Source organism: Myotis yumanensis, unplaced genomic scaffold (assembly GCF_028538775.1).
Source record: "Myotis yumanensis isolate MYYU_CA2020_CCGP unplaced genomic scaffold, mMyoYum1.0.hap1 SCAF_2, whole genome shotgun sequence".
In the NCBI taxonomy this organism is placed as follows: Eukaryota; Metazoa; Chordata; class Mammalia; order Chiroptera; family Vespertilionidae; genus Myotis; species Myotis yumanensis.
In genome coordinates this window covers 6,455,926-6,471,218 of record NW_027223753.1, presented here as the reverse complement: position 1 = coordinate 6,471,218, position 15,293 = coordinate 6,455,926, and the positions used below count along the sequence as shown (strand labels likewise).

The window sequence follows — 15,293 nt, the reverse complement described above, 5'->3', positions numbered from 1 at the left end:
ATTAGGTACAGCACATGTGAAAACCTGTGTTTCTTCCTCCCGTCTCTGTCGTAGGTAATGCAATCTTGTTTGGTAACTAATAGAAAACCCGGTAACTGAATATAATAACTTGAACATCAAATAACTAGTTTTGCACCTTAACTTCCCTGCTAACCTTTTCTGTTTGATACCTCTCCAAAGCCTTCCACACCCTACCCCAGATTTCCTCCCACATTTGAGAAGTCATAGAAGCATTAATGTTTATGCAGATTTGTAGTAGGAGGATATAGTCAGGGGCCTGGAAATGTGTTAAAGAAGATCATTTAACTTCTTAGGCAATATACTTGAAAATAAGTCCTCAGAATTCCCTACAGATTAATGTTGGCTTTTAGAAAACAAACACGTCTGTTCCCAGGTAAAGCCAAGACTGGGCTCTGTGGCTTGTTCCTAGTCTGATTTAGCTCAGCTTCCTCCCTTCAGTTGGTCTCCAGACCAGAAGGTCCACCTGTTTTTGTTTCCATTTATAGATTTTTCTACTGATTTTCTAAACTGCTTTTCCTAAGCACCATTGCAATATTCTGGTGCCATTTTCATTGAAGAAAGTTTGAAGAAACAAACTACTGTTAAGGCAGTCTCCCTCAGGCTCCCCACTCCTCTAGTGGGCCTCTTGGAAACCCCTCCCAGTGATCAGACCAGTGGTGGTTGTACATCCCTGAGCCACTACGTTGGTCTGGTCTTGGGGACCTTGCTCTGCAGTAATAAATGGAATTCCCTGCCTCACAGTAGCTACTGGAGAGCTTGCAGCTCGGTTACTGGCCTGCCTCTGACAAATTACCGACGTCTTACCTGTTTTGTCTACTAGGATTACCTTCCTCGCCTCCAGCTTTATTTTTCCTGCTCTTATTTTCTCTTCACTATTTGTCCACCTTTTAGAAGCTCATCAAATATATACACTGAGTGAACTGCCTTATTCTTTTTTTTTCTTTAAATTCTTTATTGTTTAAAGTATTACATAAGTATCCTTTTCCCCCCTATTGACTTCTCCCTGGCTGCCCCTGCCCTAGCACATGCCTTCACATCCTCCCTCCCCCGCCCCTCGCCCCGCCTAATTCTTTTTGAAAGAATCAGGTTTGCCGTGACTGGTTTGGCTCAGTGGATAGAGCGTAGGCCTGCGGACTGAAAGGACCCAGGTTCGATTCCAGTCAAGGGCATGTACCTGGGTTGCGGGCACATCCCCAGTAGGAGGGTGTGCAGGAGGCAGCTGATCGATGTTTCTCTCTCATCGATGTTTCTAACTCTCTATTTCTCTCCCTTCCTCTCTGTAAAAAATCAATAAAATATATTTTTTTAAAAAGAATCAGGTTTGCTGTACACAAGAACATCTTTGCATAGCTGATTCTTCATGTTTATTTTAAAAAACTGTGCTGAGGTGACAACATTTTTCTCTTGCTGCTGGATTGATCTATTGGTCTTCCTACCTATTGACATTTTTCCCCTATCTGCTCCAAGACAAATTAAATCCATGTGCAATCCCCAAATCAGAGCTATCATTGGACAGTATAAATTATACTCATCTCCTCAAAACGCATATATATCAGTAAGTGTAATAGTTTCTTAGGGAAACAGAGGATTAAATAGATATTCAATTATTTGGAAACAAATACATACACACACAGATACATGGCTTTACTTGGTTAGCCCATAGCATTAGGGTAAGGTCTGGTGGCCAGTTCAAGCTGCTGTAATTATCGTAGATTGGGTGGCTTAAGCAACAAACATTTCTTTCTCACAGTTCCGGAAATTGGGAAGTCCAAGATCAGGGATGGATTGGTTGGATTCTGGTATTGTTCACATGGTGGAAAGTTCTGTGGGGTCTCTTTTATAAGGGCTCTAATCCCATTCGTGAGGGCTCCACCCTCATGGCCTAAAGATCTCCCAAAGACCTCACCTCCAGCTACCATCACATTGGGGATTAGGCTTCAACATAGATTTGGGGAGACACACAGTCAGTTCATAGCACCTGTTTTTCTTTCTCTACAGTAAGTAGAAGAGAGGGTCTGATCAGAACTGTATGTTTTCATTGCCTAGCCCCTGACATATCTCATTTTAAGAAAATGTTCTAATTGACACATCTGCAGAATTAAAAATAGAAACAGGAGCCAGTGCTTACTAAGTGGACATGCAACTCTAACAGCTGCCCATCAGGCCTGTTCTTTTTCATACCGTTCGTACCTTCTTGTCTCACATCTTAGAGGATGTGCTCAGAACAACATTGCTCTCTCCTTTGGCTGCTGGGGGTTCTGTCCTCACAAAGGTCAGAGACCATGCTGTGCTCATCTCTGAGTCTTGGTGTCCATCAAGCTGCACAGAGAGGCTTTAAAAGTATTTATGATCAGCCCTAACCGGTTTGGCTCAGTGGATAGAGCGTCAGCCTGTGGACTGAAGGGTCCCAGGTTTGATTCTGGTCAAGGGCATGTACCTTGGTTGCGGGCACATCCTCAGTAAGGGGTGTGCAGGAGGCAGCTGATCGATGTTTCTCTCTGATCGATGTTTCTAACTCTCTATCCCTCTCCCTTCCTCTCTGTAAAAAATCAATTAAAAAAAAAAGTGTTTACGATCAGAGCCTGTACCCTGTAGGTGAGTGGCTGGGTGTTCTGTGCGTTCTTTAACAGCCGCTTTCCCTTTTCCCTCTGTCCACTCTCAGAAATCTTCCCAGAACATGAATAAACCATAGACTCTGGCTTAGAACCTCTGTCTTATGGTGTTGTTGTTTTTTTAAGTAACTTTTAAAAAATTAAACGTTAATCTTGCTGCAAAAAGTTTATACTTCAGTTACTCAACTGTGTCTAATCTATATAGTATATATAAAAGCCTAAACAACCATTCGACTATGATGTGCACTGACCACTAGGGGGTAGATGCTCCGACCAGTAATTTAGTTTGCTGCTGGGGTCCGGCTGATCGAGACTAGGCGAGAAGGACTGGACATGCCCTGGAGCCCTCCTGTGGTCCCTTCCTGGCCCCAATCATGCACTGGTGGGGTCCCTCAGCCTGGCCTGCACCCTCTCACAATCCGGGACCCCTCGGGGGATGTCAGAGAGCCGCAGGCCAAGCCAAGGGACCCCACTGGTGCATGAATCCGTGCACTGGGCCTCTAGTATAACAATAAGAGTAAATTTCAGCAACTGTAGGTTTTGATGAGCACAATATAGATACTTTTCTCCCCCAAATGTATTAAGGAATAATTGACAAATGTAATTATATATATTTAAAATATACAGTATAAGGATGTGATACACATTATGGAATGATTATCAAGATCAAGATAATAACTTCATCGCCTCACATACCTAAATTTGTGTATTGTGTTGGTGGTGAGAATGCTTAAAATATACTCTCAGCAAATTTCAAATATACAATATACAGTACTGCAGTCACCATCCTCTACATCAGATCCTCAGAACTTATCTCATAATTGAAAGTTTGTTCCCTTTGACCTATACCTCCCCGTTTCCCTATCCCCATTCTGTTCCTGGCAACCATTCTATTCTCTGTTTCTGTGAAATCAACTTTTTTTTTAGATTTCACATAAGTGATGCCATATAATATTTGTCTGTCTTTGTCTTATTTTACTTAGCATGTTGCCCTGCAGATTCATCCATGTTGTCGCAAATGACAGAACTTCCTTCTTTCATACGCTCTGTGTGTATGTGGGTTGTCTATCACCTTTTCTTCACCCATTCATCTGTTGAAGGACACTTAGGTTGTTTCCATATCTTGGCTATTGTAAGTAATACTGCAGTGAACATGGGTGCAGGTACACCTTCACGATAGTGATTTCGTGTCCTCAGGTATATATCCAGAAGTGGTATTTCTGAATCATACAGTAGTTCTATTTCTAATTTTTTGAGGAACCTCAATACTATTTTCCATAGTGGCTGTATCAAATTACATTCCCACCAACAGTGCACAAGGTTTCCCTTTCTTCACATCCTCATCAATACTTGCTATCCCTTGTCTTTTTTATAATAGCCATATCCTGCCGGATGTGAGGTGTGAGGTGATGCTGTGTTTTTGATGATCACTGGTGAGCTTATTGGCCATTTGGATGTCTACTTTGGAAAAATGTCTATTCAGTCCTTTGCCCGGTGTTTAATTGGATCCTTTGGTTTTTGGCTGTTGAGTTGTATGAGTTCTTTATATTTTAGTTATTAACCTCTTATTAGGGATTAAGGTTGCAAATATTTTCTCCCATTCTGTAGGTTGCCTATTCAGTTTGTTTTCTTTGCTATGCAGAAGCTTTTTAGTTTGAGGAGTCCCACGTGTTCATTTTAGCTTTTGTTGCAAAGAACCTCAGTTTTGTTTTAGTTGTGGGATATTGGGAAGTGAGAGAAACTCATGTACTTCTGCCATAGGCATCTTAGGCTCTTCCTTCTCTCATCTCCTTCTAACCCCCTGATCTTTTTATCCTGTCTTTTCTAGAAGTATTATGCTGGCTGCAAAGCATCTCAGATTCCTCTGCCTGCCTTAGGAAGTTTCTGTTTGAATACCTGTCCCATAGGAAGCCCTACTCCAGTGTACTTTTCTATTCGGTTTATTTCTTTGAAAATTACTAAGGTTCTTGTTTTTGAGGTTAAGTAGGTTCTCAACAATCAAGGATCATTGATAATATTTAAAAATACTGAGTAGGAATCATGGCTTCCTATAAATGGTTCTTTTTGGCAAGAAAAAATGACTTCCTAAAGGTCAAGACTATCATCTCTTGTAGCTAAAGATATTTTCCCTCTCTCAATGTGTTAGTTTGCTCAAGTAGAACATAGTTTGCAAAGTGTTTTGAAGCCAGGTGATGACATTGGCCTCCATGGGAGTTAGTTAGGTGGGTAGGCCAGATCTGACCTCTTCTAGTGAATGTTGCCTATTTAAAAGTCCCTCGCCTTTTCTTTTAATATGTTTTTATTGATTTTAGAGAGAGAGGATGGGAGAGGGATAGAAAGATAGAACTATCGATGAGAGAGAGACATCATCGATTGGCTGCCTCCTGCATGCCCCCTACTGGGGATCGAGACCTAAACCCCAGGCATGTGTCCCCAACCGGGAATCGAACCAGCAACCTCTTGGTTCATGAATTGATGCTCAAACACTGAGCAACACTGACCAGGCTTGCCTTTTGATTTTTGGCCTCCTGCTGCTCCTATGGTTTCCTGAAGTCTGCAACGAACTCGGAGTCTCTTTCTCATTGTTCTCTGAGTTTTCACTTAAACTTTTTATCATGCTCTGAGTGGTAATGCTGATCATTTAAAAATGAACAAGTGTTAAAAGTTTATTGTAGAAGAAAAAAGAAACTTTGAACATTTAAAACAATCTATATTTTATTTTTACAAAGCAAAATGCTTATAAACAGCATGTTATTAACTATAGTGCCATCTACTTTCATTTTTCAGCCAGTTTTATAGGCAAGATAAAAAAGGAAGCTCTTCAAGCTCTTTTATTAAAGAGTAAATAAAAATAGATATATCTGTAGACTGAATCATTTCAGGCAGTGTCTAGACTGAATCATTTCAGGCAGTGTCCTGCAAGCATCCATGAGGGAACTTATCGCCACCGCCCGCTGAGCTCCCCGGCCACCACCAGACCCACTTCCTGCCTTCAGTGCTGTGCCTTGGTGGAGGCCGAGCAGAGGAGGCTCTCAGAGGCCAGCTGCAAGGCCATTGCCTGGAGTTTCCTCCAATCAAGTCCAACCTGGGTCAGCTCACCTCCAGCAGGACAATTACTGTCTTTTTTTTTTTTTGTCTTTTTTTTTAAGTGTAGACTGAAGGTAATTTCTTAGATTTAAAAATAGAAACTCCTCTCTTCCATTACCCCCCTTCATTCCTTTCTTTAACACCCAGGTCTTCTCCTTGGTGAACCAATATATATGGTTCTCTTTAGCAAAGGGACTTGTTTTCTGCCCTCACTTCACCTTAGAAATGGATAAAGTCATCTCACAACTTTTTTTTTCATAGAAAAATCATGTGGAAAAAAGAAGCTGCTGCTATGTCAGGGATCACGGCCACAAGAGCCCACTCAGGCAAGCCCCCCGAGAAGTCTGTGTCAGGACCCATTCATTGTGTCCCAATGCTTCATCCTGTTTACTGTATCATCCTGGGTCATATCATTGTATTGTGCTCCTCAAAGACTTACTCTCTCATTGGAGACTTTTCTCATAAGCCATTTGCCATTCACACCCTGTCTGTCCTCTCTTCCGGTCCTCCTCCGCCCTGCCCAGCCTCCATTGGTCTCCCATTTCTCCAGCCCTGCTCCACAGCAGGCCTCCTTTAGGGCTGGAAGTCTTCTGGGCGGATCTTCATCTCCACCCGTTTGAGGGAGTAGGTAGAGCCGTGCCAGCCGTACCAGGTGATGCCGTCAAGGTGCTTGTTGTGCTCCCCGAGGCGGTAGAAGACTCCGTTGAGGTTGGAATCTGTGCAGCAGTTGTACCAGTATCCACCTGGCACAAGAAACAGATCAGCGCTAGTGGGCTGGGTGTATGTATCCTTCTCCGCTTGGAAATGGCTGATAGGCTAGGCCGCAGGGATTTAGTTGTTTTTTGACTAGTAGTTAAGCAGTTGGGGCCAATATAAAAAGGAAATACCGAAGCCAGGATATCAGCCATGCAGTTATAGTTCACACTTTCTCTTTAAGTGGGACTCGGGGCTTATACCCGAACTCCCCCCACCACCCCTCAAATCTCACCTTTGCGGAGCTGTGCGCACTTGTCTAAGCAGTTGTCATTGTCCTTGTCCTTGGTGCTGAAGGCTGTATTATTATGATAGATGAGGGCGTCATTCCCCACGTTACCACTGTAGTTCCCCAGAAAGAGGCGATAGCTGTTCAGTTCATTGCCCAAAACAAAGTGGCTGTACTCAGCGTAGCGCATGTTGCCTTCCCAGTCCTGTCAGAGGAGGCAGAACCTGAGAAAAACTGCGGCAGGTAACATTTCATCCCACCCTGCACTCCTCTCTCCAGCCGCAGCCACACATCTCTACTGCTGGGAATCAGAAAACAAGGGTCCTAGACCAAACTGCCCTCCTGAGTCACCATACGCCTTGATTAGTCTCTCTTCCTGTATCCCCTCACTTCCTTGTTTGTAAGGGGTAGATGTGTGTTTTTACAGTCTCCCACTTAAAGATGTCATAAGAGTAATTTGAGAATATAGTGAGGCTATATTCTGTGTCAGTAAGGTTTGCACACAGAGGACCTTGTGTCCAGGTCACTGACTGTCGGATTACTCTGCTCTGGCCTGAGTCTGGCTTCTTCCTGTTGTACCTGCAGCCTCACTTTTCTGAAAAATAGGAATGAACCTATTCTTTCTCACCTGTACTGCAACCTGAAGGAAAACCATCAGAATAAACATACAAGCCTAAAGTGAGTAAGAATAGGAATGCCATCCCCAGAATTGTGCAGTCATTGCTCACCTCCATCTCCACACGTAGCCGGGTTGGCCGTCTGGAGAGCCGATGGATGTGTTCATTCCCCAGCCAGAAGTCCCCACGGATGCTGCCAAAGCCCTGCTTGTACTGCTTCCAGTCCCGGTAGAAGGAGACGAGGCCACTCTTTCGTCTCTGAATGATGGTCCAGCCACCACCTGCCATCTCCATGTCACAGAACACCTGGAGCAGAGAGAATGCTCTGGTCAGGGACCTGCGGAGGCAGGAGCAGGAGCGTGGGGTGGACTTCACCTCCCTTTCCCCATCCCTGCAGAGCCAAGGGATGTGTGCATTTCCATGGTCCCCCAGGTGCACTAAAGCACAACTCTGCCCAGTGTGGGCGAGCTGGGGCAGGGTGGTTTGCTGAGGGAGACTTATGGAAATTTAGGATGGGGGCAGGTCAGTGCACATGGAGTTTGAAGGGAAAACTCCAGGTACTTCTGATAGGCTCCTTCCATGGTCTCTCTTTTCTCTTCCCCCAAAGAGTAGCTGCTCTAGGACATGGCAAGAGATTTTAACTAGTTAGTTGGTGGTTCTAGAATTATTTAACCTGGTGTTTGGTTGATAACAGTTTGAAAGGGCAAAACAGGTGCCTAGATTCCCCCTTCCCCATAATTTGAGTGCTTGGATAGTTCCCTGGGGTGTTTGTTCTATTTTGAGTTTCCCTTTGGTTAGACTTTGTTTAGTTTTTTTGTCCCTTTGAGGGCAAGGAGAACAGAGGTAGAGAGCATGGGTGGCGATGGCCTCACCTCCAACTCAGGGCTGCCCAGGAAGTCATCGGGAGGAAGCTTATACACTCCAGAGATTCGGTAGTTCTTCTGGTAGAGGGACGAGCAGTCATAGATGGCATCTGCAAAAGGGACAGACCACAGCCGTGAGCGTGCACACCCCGGCTCCCTGGCAGCCAGGCCTTCCTGCTGCTTGGACATAGAAAGTTTAAGCACAGACTTAATTTCTGCCACAGAATTTACATAAGTGTTCTGAACGAGGTAGTAGCTGCATGTGGGAGACCAAGAGCAGGTGTGTTTTGGCTTCACTGGTGCTGGGACTGAGGGCTGGGGAAGCCCATCCCCTGGAGGGCATCAGTGTGACGATCAAACAGGTGGTTTGAGGTTTACTATGAAATAAATGATCCTGTGATAGGTCTAGACCAGTGGTCGGCAAATTGCGGCTCGCAAGCCACATGCGGCTCTTTGGCCCCTTGAGTGTGGCCACGAAGTTTCAATCGCACTGTACCTGCGCGCCCGCAGTGGTATTTTGTGGAAGAGCCACACTCAAGGGGCTGCAGTTTGCCGACCACTGGTCTAGACCATGAGTTCTGGGATTACTACAGTGTGTGAGGGCCACATAACATGCTCTCATAGATCCAACTTCTGGCACAGCCAGCCTCTATTTCCAGGTAATCACGAGTATCGTGGGGTTTTGTTGTTTCTTGGTTTGTTTGGTTGATTGGTCGGTTTTGTTGTTTTTCAGAGGTAATGGCTACTAGGGCCCTGATTAAGGGAGACAGATTTATAATCTTACCTTTCCCCTGCCTTAATCTCACACTGCTAGACAAGGGAAGTGCACTCTGAGGCACCCTTAGAGGCCTCCCCTGAACAGTTATTAGAACAAGGAAGTGAGAGCATTAGACAGGCCAGCTTTCATGCTGGGCTGATTTAAATGTGTCCAGGCTGCCCTGGGGCTCCTGCTTTATACCAGATTTGTCTCCTTGTTCTAAATGTTGAAGACATTGTGGAAGGTTCAGCTTCCCTGAGCGGAGGCAGAGAGTGGGAACTCACTGACCACAGAGCTTCTGCCCTCTGTGTCCTGGAGCTTCTCTTGGGCCTTCGAGAAGAGCACACAGACGGCAGAGCACGTCGGGGAGGGGAGCCTTGAGGACCCTATCCTTTCCTGAACTTGAGGAGCTGCGTTTGACTCCATGAAACTCCCTGCTGGGAGGTGAGGAAACCCCATTTGGAGGAGCAGGGAGTGGCAGGCAGATTCATCGTCCGCCCTGGTCTTCTTCATGTCTGATTTCATCTCACGGACCAAATCAGGACTCACTTGTCTGGAAAATGGCCTAAGAATAGCTTTCTAGTCCCAAACTGAGGGTCAGGACGTACATGCTTAGAAAGCGATTTACACACATGGGTTTCCATAACAGAATTGTTAACCTTAATTTCATTTGAACTGAGACTAACCAGTGACTTACTCTATTCTTAGTTCTTGACTTAGTTTGTAGTGTGACCAAAAAGTTTTTTTATCAGCAAGAAGTGACATATCTATAGGATATGCTCCTGATAACTAATAATTTTGGAAAACCAAATTTCTCTCTAATAAATTCACCTTGACCGGTCTGAGCCAAGCTAATCAGAAGCTGAAAAGTTATTTTGCAAGAGAAAACCTTAAGAGAAAACAAAAATCTGGATCTTAAGTGTTTCTAGTTTCGCCTATTAGATTATGCCCTTGCTTCCCAAAAATCCAAATTTCAACATTACCTTTTCTTATTTTCTATATTATTGGGCAGAATTTTATTTTAGGTCATGGGGGAAAATAGAAATATCAGAATTGAGGAACCTTGAGGACCCTGCCCTTTCCTGAAGACAGGAATTTTTCAAATGGCTTTGGGTCATGTCCATATACTTCATTCTGAGCCAGTGAGAAGACAGCTGGCAGAGAGAGGATACCAAATTCCACTTATGCCCATTCCATAATGTTAGAGACATGAGAGAACTTCTAGAGTAACAGATGCTATGGTTTTGGTGTTCGCTCCTGCTTCCTTGGAACCGAGGGTACAGCCTGTCGGCTCTGGGTTACGAAGGGGACCAATGAGGAAACTTGAGCCCTCTTTCTAAGACGTGCTGTGTGACTTTGGGCAAACCACGTAATCTCTCTGTGCTCCAAGATGGTAATTCATACCTTCAGTGTGCTGAGACATTGTGTTAATAAAAGAGACCTGTGAAAGTACTGGGTAAATTTACAGAACATTAGAAATCAAAATAAATACTTCATACGCCTTTAGTAAAGAGAAAATAGAGCTGGTAGCACATGCCCAAGAAAGTGTACCTCCAAAGAACCCCCCGTAATTGTTCTGACGACCAGGTTATCTAGAAGCAATGTACAGACAGGAGACACTGGGCTATTTGAGGGCAAGGTCGTGAGGACACGTGCTCCTTACCTGCCGAGGTCTGTGTGACCGTCTGCGCTGCCTGCAGCTGCATGATGTCAATCTGGTTGTTCATTTCAGAGTACTTGCTCTCGGCCTCCGTGAGCCGCGACTCCATACGCTTGGTGTTGCTCTCCAATTCCATCACCTGCATGACCACACTGACCCAGTCCTTCTCCTGCTTCTTGCTCAGTTCACTCAGCAGGCTGCTTAGGTTGGCAATTTGGGCCTTGAGCTCCTTCACCTCCTTACAGCAGGCGGCCACTTTGAGCTGCCCAGGTGTCTTGTGCTTAGGGGGCTTCTGCGGCCACACTGGGTGGCTGACAAAGACCAAGATGAAAATGCAGAGCCAGGTCACAGCTGAGAGAGGTTTTTTCAGCATCTTTCGTGGGTCTGGGTGAGGAAGGCTCTTCCTGTGGGGAAATCTGGATCTGCCCGGCCGAGGCTTGCAAAGCTGCAGCAATTAAAACCTCACACTTGCACTCTTGATGAGCTCACCACTGTTTTCTCTTTCCTGGCTCTTTCTTAGCCTTTGTCAAAGCTTGAGCTTCTGAAAGTGCAGCTTAATTGGGTATCCTATAGCTTTCCTCCCCAAGCCTAATGCCCTACAAACTCAGCATCTTAAATATCGTTTGCTGCCTGCACCTCCACCCCGTGTGCATGGCGCTTTAGCCCCTCCCAGCTCATCTGGGAGGGTCAGGTGCCTGTTGGGTGAAGTCAGCGTAAACTTAGGCCAGAGAAGGGGAGGAGGGAGACAGGGCAAGTCTTTCTTTCCTTGCCGGCACAGTCTCTGGGCCCAGACAAGAGGACTGTGAATTTGTGTTTCTAGTTTCGCCTATTAGATTATGCCCTTGCCAGCCACTGGCTCAGCTCTAGCAGCAAGCAGAGCAGGGACAGGGAATTTCCAAATTCCATTCTAAAGGTTATATAACCCTGGGGTGAGCGAAAGGTGGGCAAAGAGAATTGGGAATAAGATTCCACTCAGCCGGGGAGGCCTGTTAATGTAATCCATGCTGTTTATAGGAGGATCTGGCCTACTGCATGTGCTTTTAACAGGGCTGCTTCTTCCTTCCTCTGGTCATCACTCAGTGTTTCACAAAACCCCCATCGGACCTGGATCTAACACCATCTCACATTTGCACATTTACAACTTAGAAAAGCTCTAGAAAGAGGAAGATGGAGTAAATCTCTTAGGAAGCAAAAAAATGACTTTGTAGTTCGTATGCACAGGACTTGCTCGGTTATCTTTCTTTCTACATACTTTCTCCTTCAACAGAGCGGGCTTCTCACACTTGACTTTAGCAAGGAGATGTCAGAGGTGACAGCAGGGATGAAAACTCAGGAGTAATTGGTCACCCACATTTCCATTGGTCTTCAGGCAGAACAGAGAATCCTTGGCCCGTGGGTCCATACTTGGAAAATATATTAAATCATAGAGAAAAGAATCCCCATCACCGAATAAAGCCATAGCTCTAGTCTCATTTTCCTCTTCCTGTGCCATATGGTGCAAATCTGCAATTATTCTCTATATATCCCTGAAAATAGGGATATTGTAATTTTTCACGTACTATATTTGAAGGGCACTCTTCCTTTGAAAACAAATGGAAAAAACCTGGGATTTTAGCAACCATAAATCCTTAAAATGAGGTTTTCACTAAGAATGTATACAAAGCTCCCTTTGTCCTTAAACAGTAACCCTGTCTTTGGAACATGCTCTTTCGCTTTCCAAGTTATGGCGCCACTGAGGCAGTTCCTGGTCTGCTGCTGCTCGGCCCGGGTCCTTCACACACAAGCCAAGCCGACCCCTGACAACTTTCCTTCCCTGCCATGACCCCCCCAGAGTCCTTTCCGGTCAGGGCTTCTAGCTTCTCAGAAAGTCATTTCTGTCCAGGCAGCTGGAGTTACCAAACAATTTTTTTTCTCTCAAAATAAAAAAGCCGTAGAGGATGACGTGGATCAGGGTTTGTTTTCTCACGTTGTCTCCTTTGCTTGCTAAAGGGTGAGGATGTTGCTGGCACCCTATAGCAAGTTATCGTTCAGCCCAAAAGATGCTGTTTACAATTGGCACTGTCAACTGGTCCCAGATCTCTTCTTGCAAATGTCTAGCCCCACTGGGCTCTGCAGTCTCAGCTCCATGGAGTTCATTTCACTAACTTGAGTCTGACCCCAACTGCCAGCATCTGACACAGGGTCGCTTGAACTCCAAGAGGATCTTCAATAGTCTGCTAGCCATCAAATGACACTGAGCTCAATCGTGTGCCACGGACGTGGTGTGCGCCATACAGTCATGACCCTTGGAGCTCCCGTGTAGCTGAGTGTAGGGGAACCATCATGGACCAGTGGAGCTTTATGGATTCCCAGTCAGCTTTTTGTTTCTTCTTCCCGGTAGCTGTTTCCCCCACTAAACAGGAAAATGTTGTGAGTAGGTGTTCATATCTGGGCAGAAAATGAACCAGTCGTTCATATTTGCAACCCATGTAGGCAGTCCTTTCTAGGAAAGGTAGGAGGGGGTTTGGCTCACAAGCTCTGGCATTTAGCATGAGTGCCTACGCTCTGACATGTCTTTTCTGGAAACTTATTTCTAACATAAGGCATAAGTTGGAAACAGGCTTTTCTTATTTGAAGATTTTCTTAACTCGCCTAAGCTGCCCAGATGTCAATAGCACCCTCCACCCCCAATTTTTGAATAAAATAGCCAATTAAGAGTATTACCCGTGCCAGGAGATCTACCCTCCAGAACATCCACAACCCTTCGATGTCCTAAATCTGAATTTCTGAAAGAAGGTAAAGTAAGCCGTTGTTTTGAGTACAGCTAAGCCCATTAGAGAAAACCAGGAAGAATATGAGACCAGAGCATTTCCTTCTCTCAGAGGCTTTCACTCCCTTCTCTAAGAATGGGAATTAACTGGAAAAATATGGAGAACCTGGGTTGGATACCTTAGAGTTTTTCCTTTTCTCCATTTTGCTGGTGGTGAAAGGGATCAGCTTGGTGCTCCCAGGGAAAGCTGGTTTTGAAAAGAAAGCTTATATTCTTAATGAGAAAAGCCAGTGAGCTTTTACTTAGCTTGGAAGTTCCCACCGACCACAGTCCGGGCTGCACAGCCTTGGCTGGCACTGAGGCCTGGCAGCATTCAAGCAGCCCGAGGGCAACTGCTGGGAAGGGCCTAGCGGAGGTCTCTCCTCCAAATGGGACTGTCATGTCTCATTTTCTTGAAAATGCCCCCATTGGAGAGAAAGGCTTCTTTTCTAAAGAACCCCTTCCCCTGCCTACTCTTACACCATCGCTTTCAAAATCGGTGAGGGAGCCCTAGCCAGGTTGGCTCAGTGGATAGAACGTCGACCAAAGGGTCGAGGGTTCAATTCTCTGTTCCTCCCCCTTCCTTCCTCTCTCTCTAAAAAATTAATGGGAAAAAATCCTTGGAGACGATTAACAAACAAACAAATTGGTGAGGGAGAGAAACAGCTGCCCTCAGAATCAGACTCCCTGTTTATTGAAAAGGTACATCTTAGAAGAACCTGCCTTGCTGTTAGTGTACTTCATGGGAATATTTTACTTCTGAAGTCTCTTCATGAACCACCCTTCTATCACTCAGTCCTATTTCTGTCTCACTGACAGCCCAAGTCCATCACAGAAGCTATTTCCATCTGTTCCCCAAACCTTCTAGTTTGCCACTTCTACCAAAGAGGACAACCTGGATGTCTTAGAAACCATTTCTCTCAGGCCTCCTCCTGGAGCCGGTTATTTAATTAGAGCACCTAGCACAACAGTCAATCTCAGATCTCTCTCAGGACTCTGTAGCAAACACTTGTTCTGTTAGCCAGGATGAGGCTGCAGCACCAGTCCAGCCTCAAGGGCCTCGCAGTCCAGTTGGAGAAGCAGACAGCCGAACTTTAGGACAGTGTGACATGCTAGGAGAGGGGACACAGAGGAGAAGGATTGTCCAACCAAGATGAGCTTCGGGAAGGCCTCCCAAGGGAAGTGGGCAGGGGCACTCTAGGCAGAGGTACAGCCATGAGAATGCGGGTAGTGAGCATGCTGAAGAGTCCGGAGGCAGAGGGCTCGGGTAGTTCAGGCTGGAGAGGTGGAGGGGAGCCAGGCCCGAGGGACTGCATGAGTCCACGTGAGGAGTGTGATTGTTATTCTGGAGACAGAGAGCTATGGAGAAATCCAAGAAGCTTTTACCTCTTGCTGCTTTGTTTTCCTGAGTCTTACCAGGAAAGTGGCTTTTGTCACTGCCAAATAAGATTTTTAACTGGATATGGGTGGCTTAGAACATTGAATTTCTTAAAATTATAAAGCATTCATATTAAATGCTCTGAAGGAGTCAGCTGGCGTGAGGCTTAAAGAAATGGTATATGAAGGGCTTTAAATGCTTGGGTAAGAATCAAACAAATCTGGGTTCTAATCCCTGATTTAATTTGATAGTTATATCTAATCCCAGATATAACTTGATAGTTCTGTGACTCTGGGCAAATTAAATTACATAATTTCTCTGAGTCTACCAGTGCGAAATGGAAATAAAAATAACTACTTCACCTCACAGGATTTTTGTGAGGATTAAGTTAAATAAAGCAAAGGATTAAAAATAGCTAAGGCATTTTTGAATAAGAAAAGTGAAACTAGAGGAATTACACTACTAGAAATCAAATTTATCATAAAGCTACAGTAATTAAGGCAGTATAGTATTGGCACAAGGATAGGC

At 45.0% G+C, this 15,293-nt stretch overlaps 2 protein-coding genes across 4 annotated transcripts in view; one reads left to right on the top strand and one right to left on the bottom strand.

Annotated features, from left to right (window-relative positions):
• MTOR (mechanistic target of rapamycin kinase) overlaps positions 1-15,293 on the top strand; it is a 114,233-nt gene that overhangs the window by 40,907 nt on the left and 58,033 nt on the right. The window lies entirely within an intron of this gene.
• On the bottom strand, positions 5,386-11,281 carry ANGPTL7 (angiopoietin like 7). Its single transcript, XM_070403128.1, has 5 exons — positions 10,603-11,281; positions 8,192-8,292; positions 7,431-7,625; positions 6,709-6,907; positions 5,386-6,463 (listed from the first exon to the last, which is right to left on the bottom strand). Exons 1-5 carry the CDS (start codon positions 10,970-10,972, stop codon positions 6,294-6,296), a joined length of 1,035 nt encoding a protein of 344 aa, XP_070259229.1. The 5' UTR covers positions 10,973-11,281; the 3' UTR covers positions 5,386-6,293.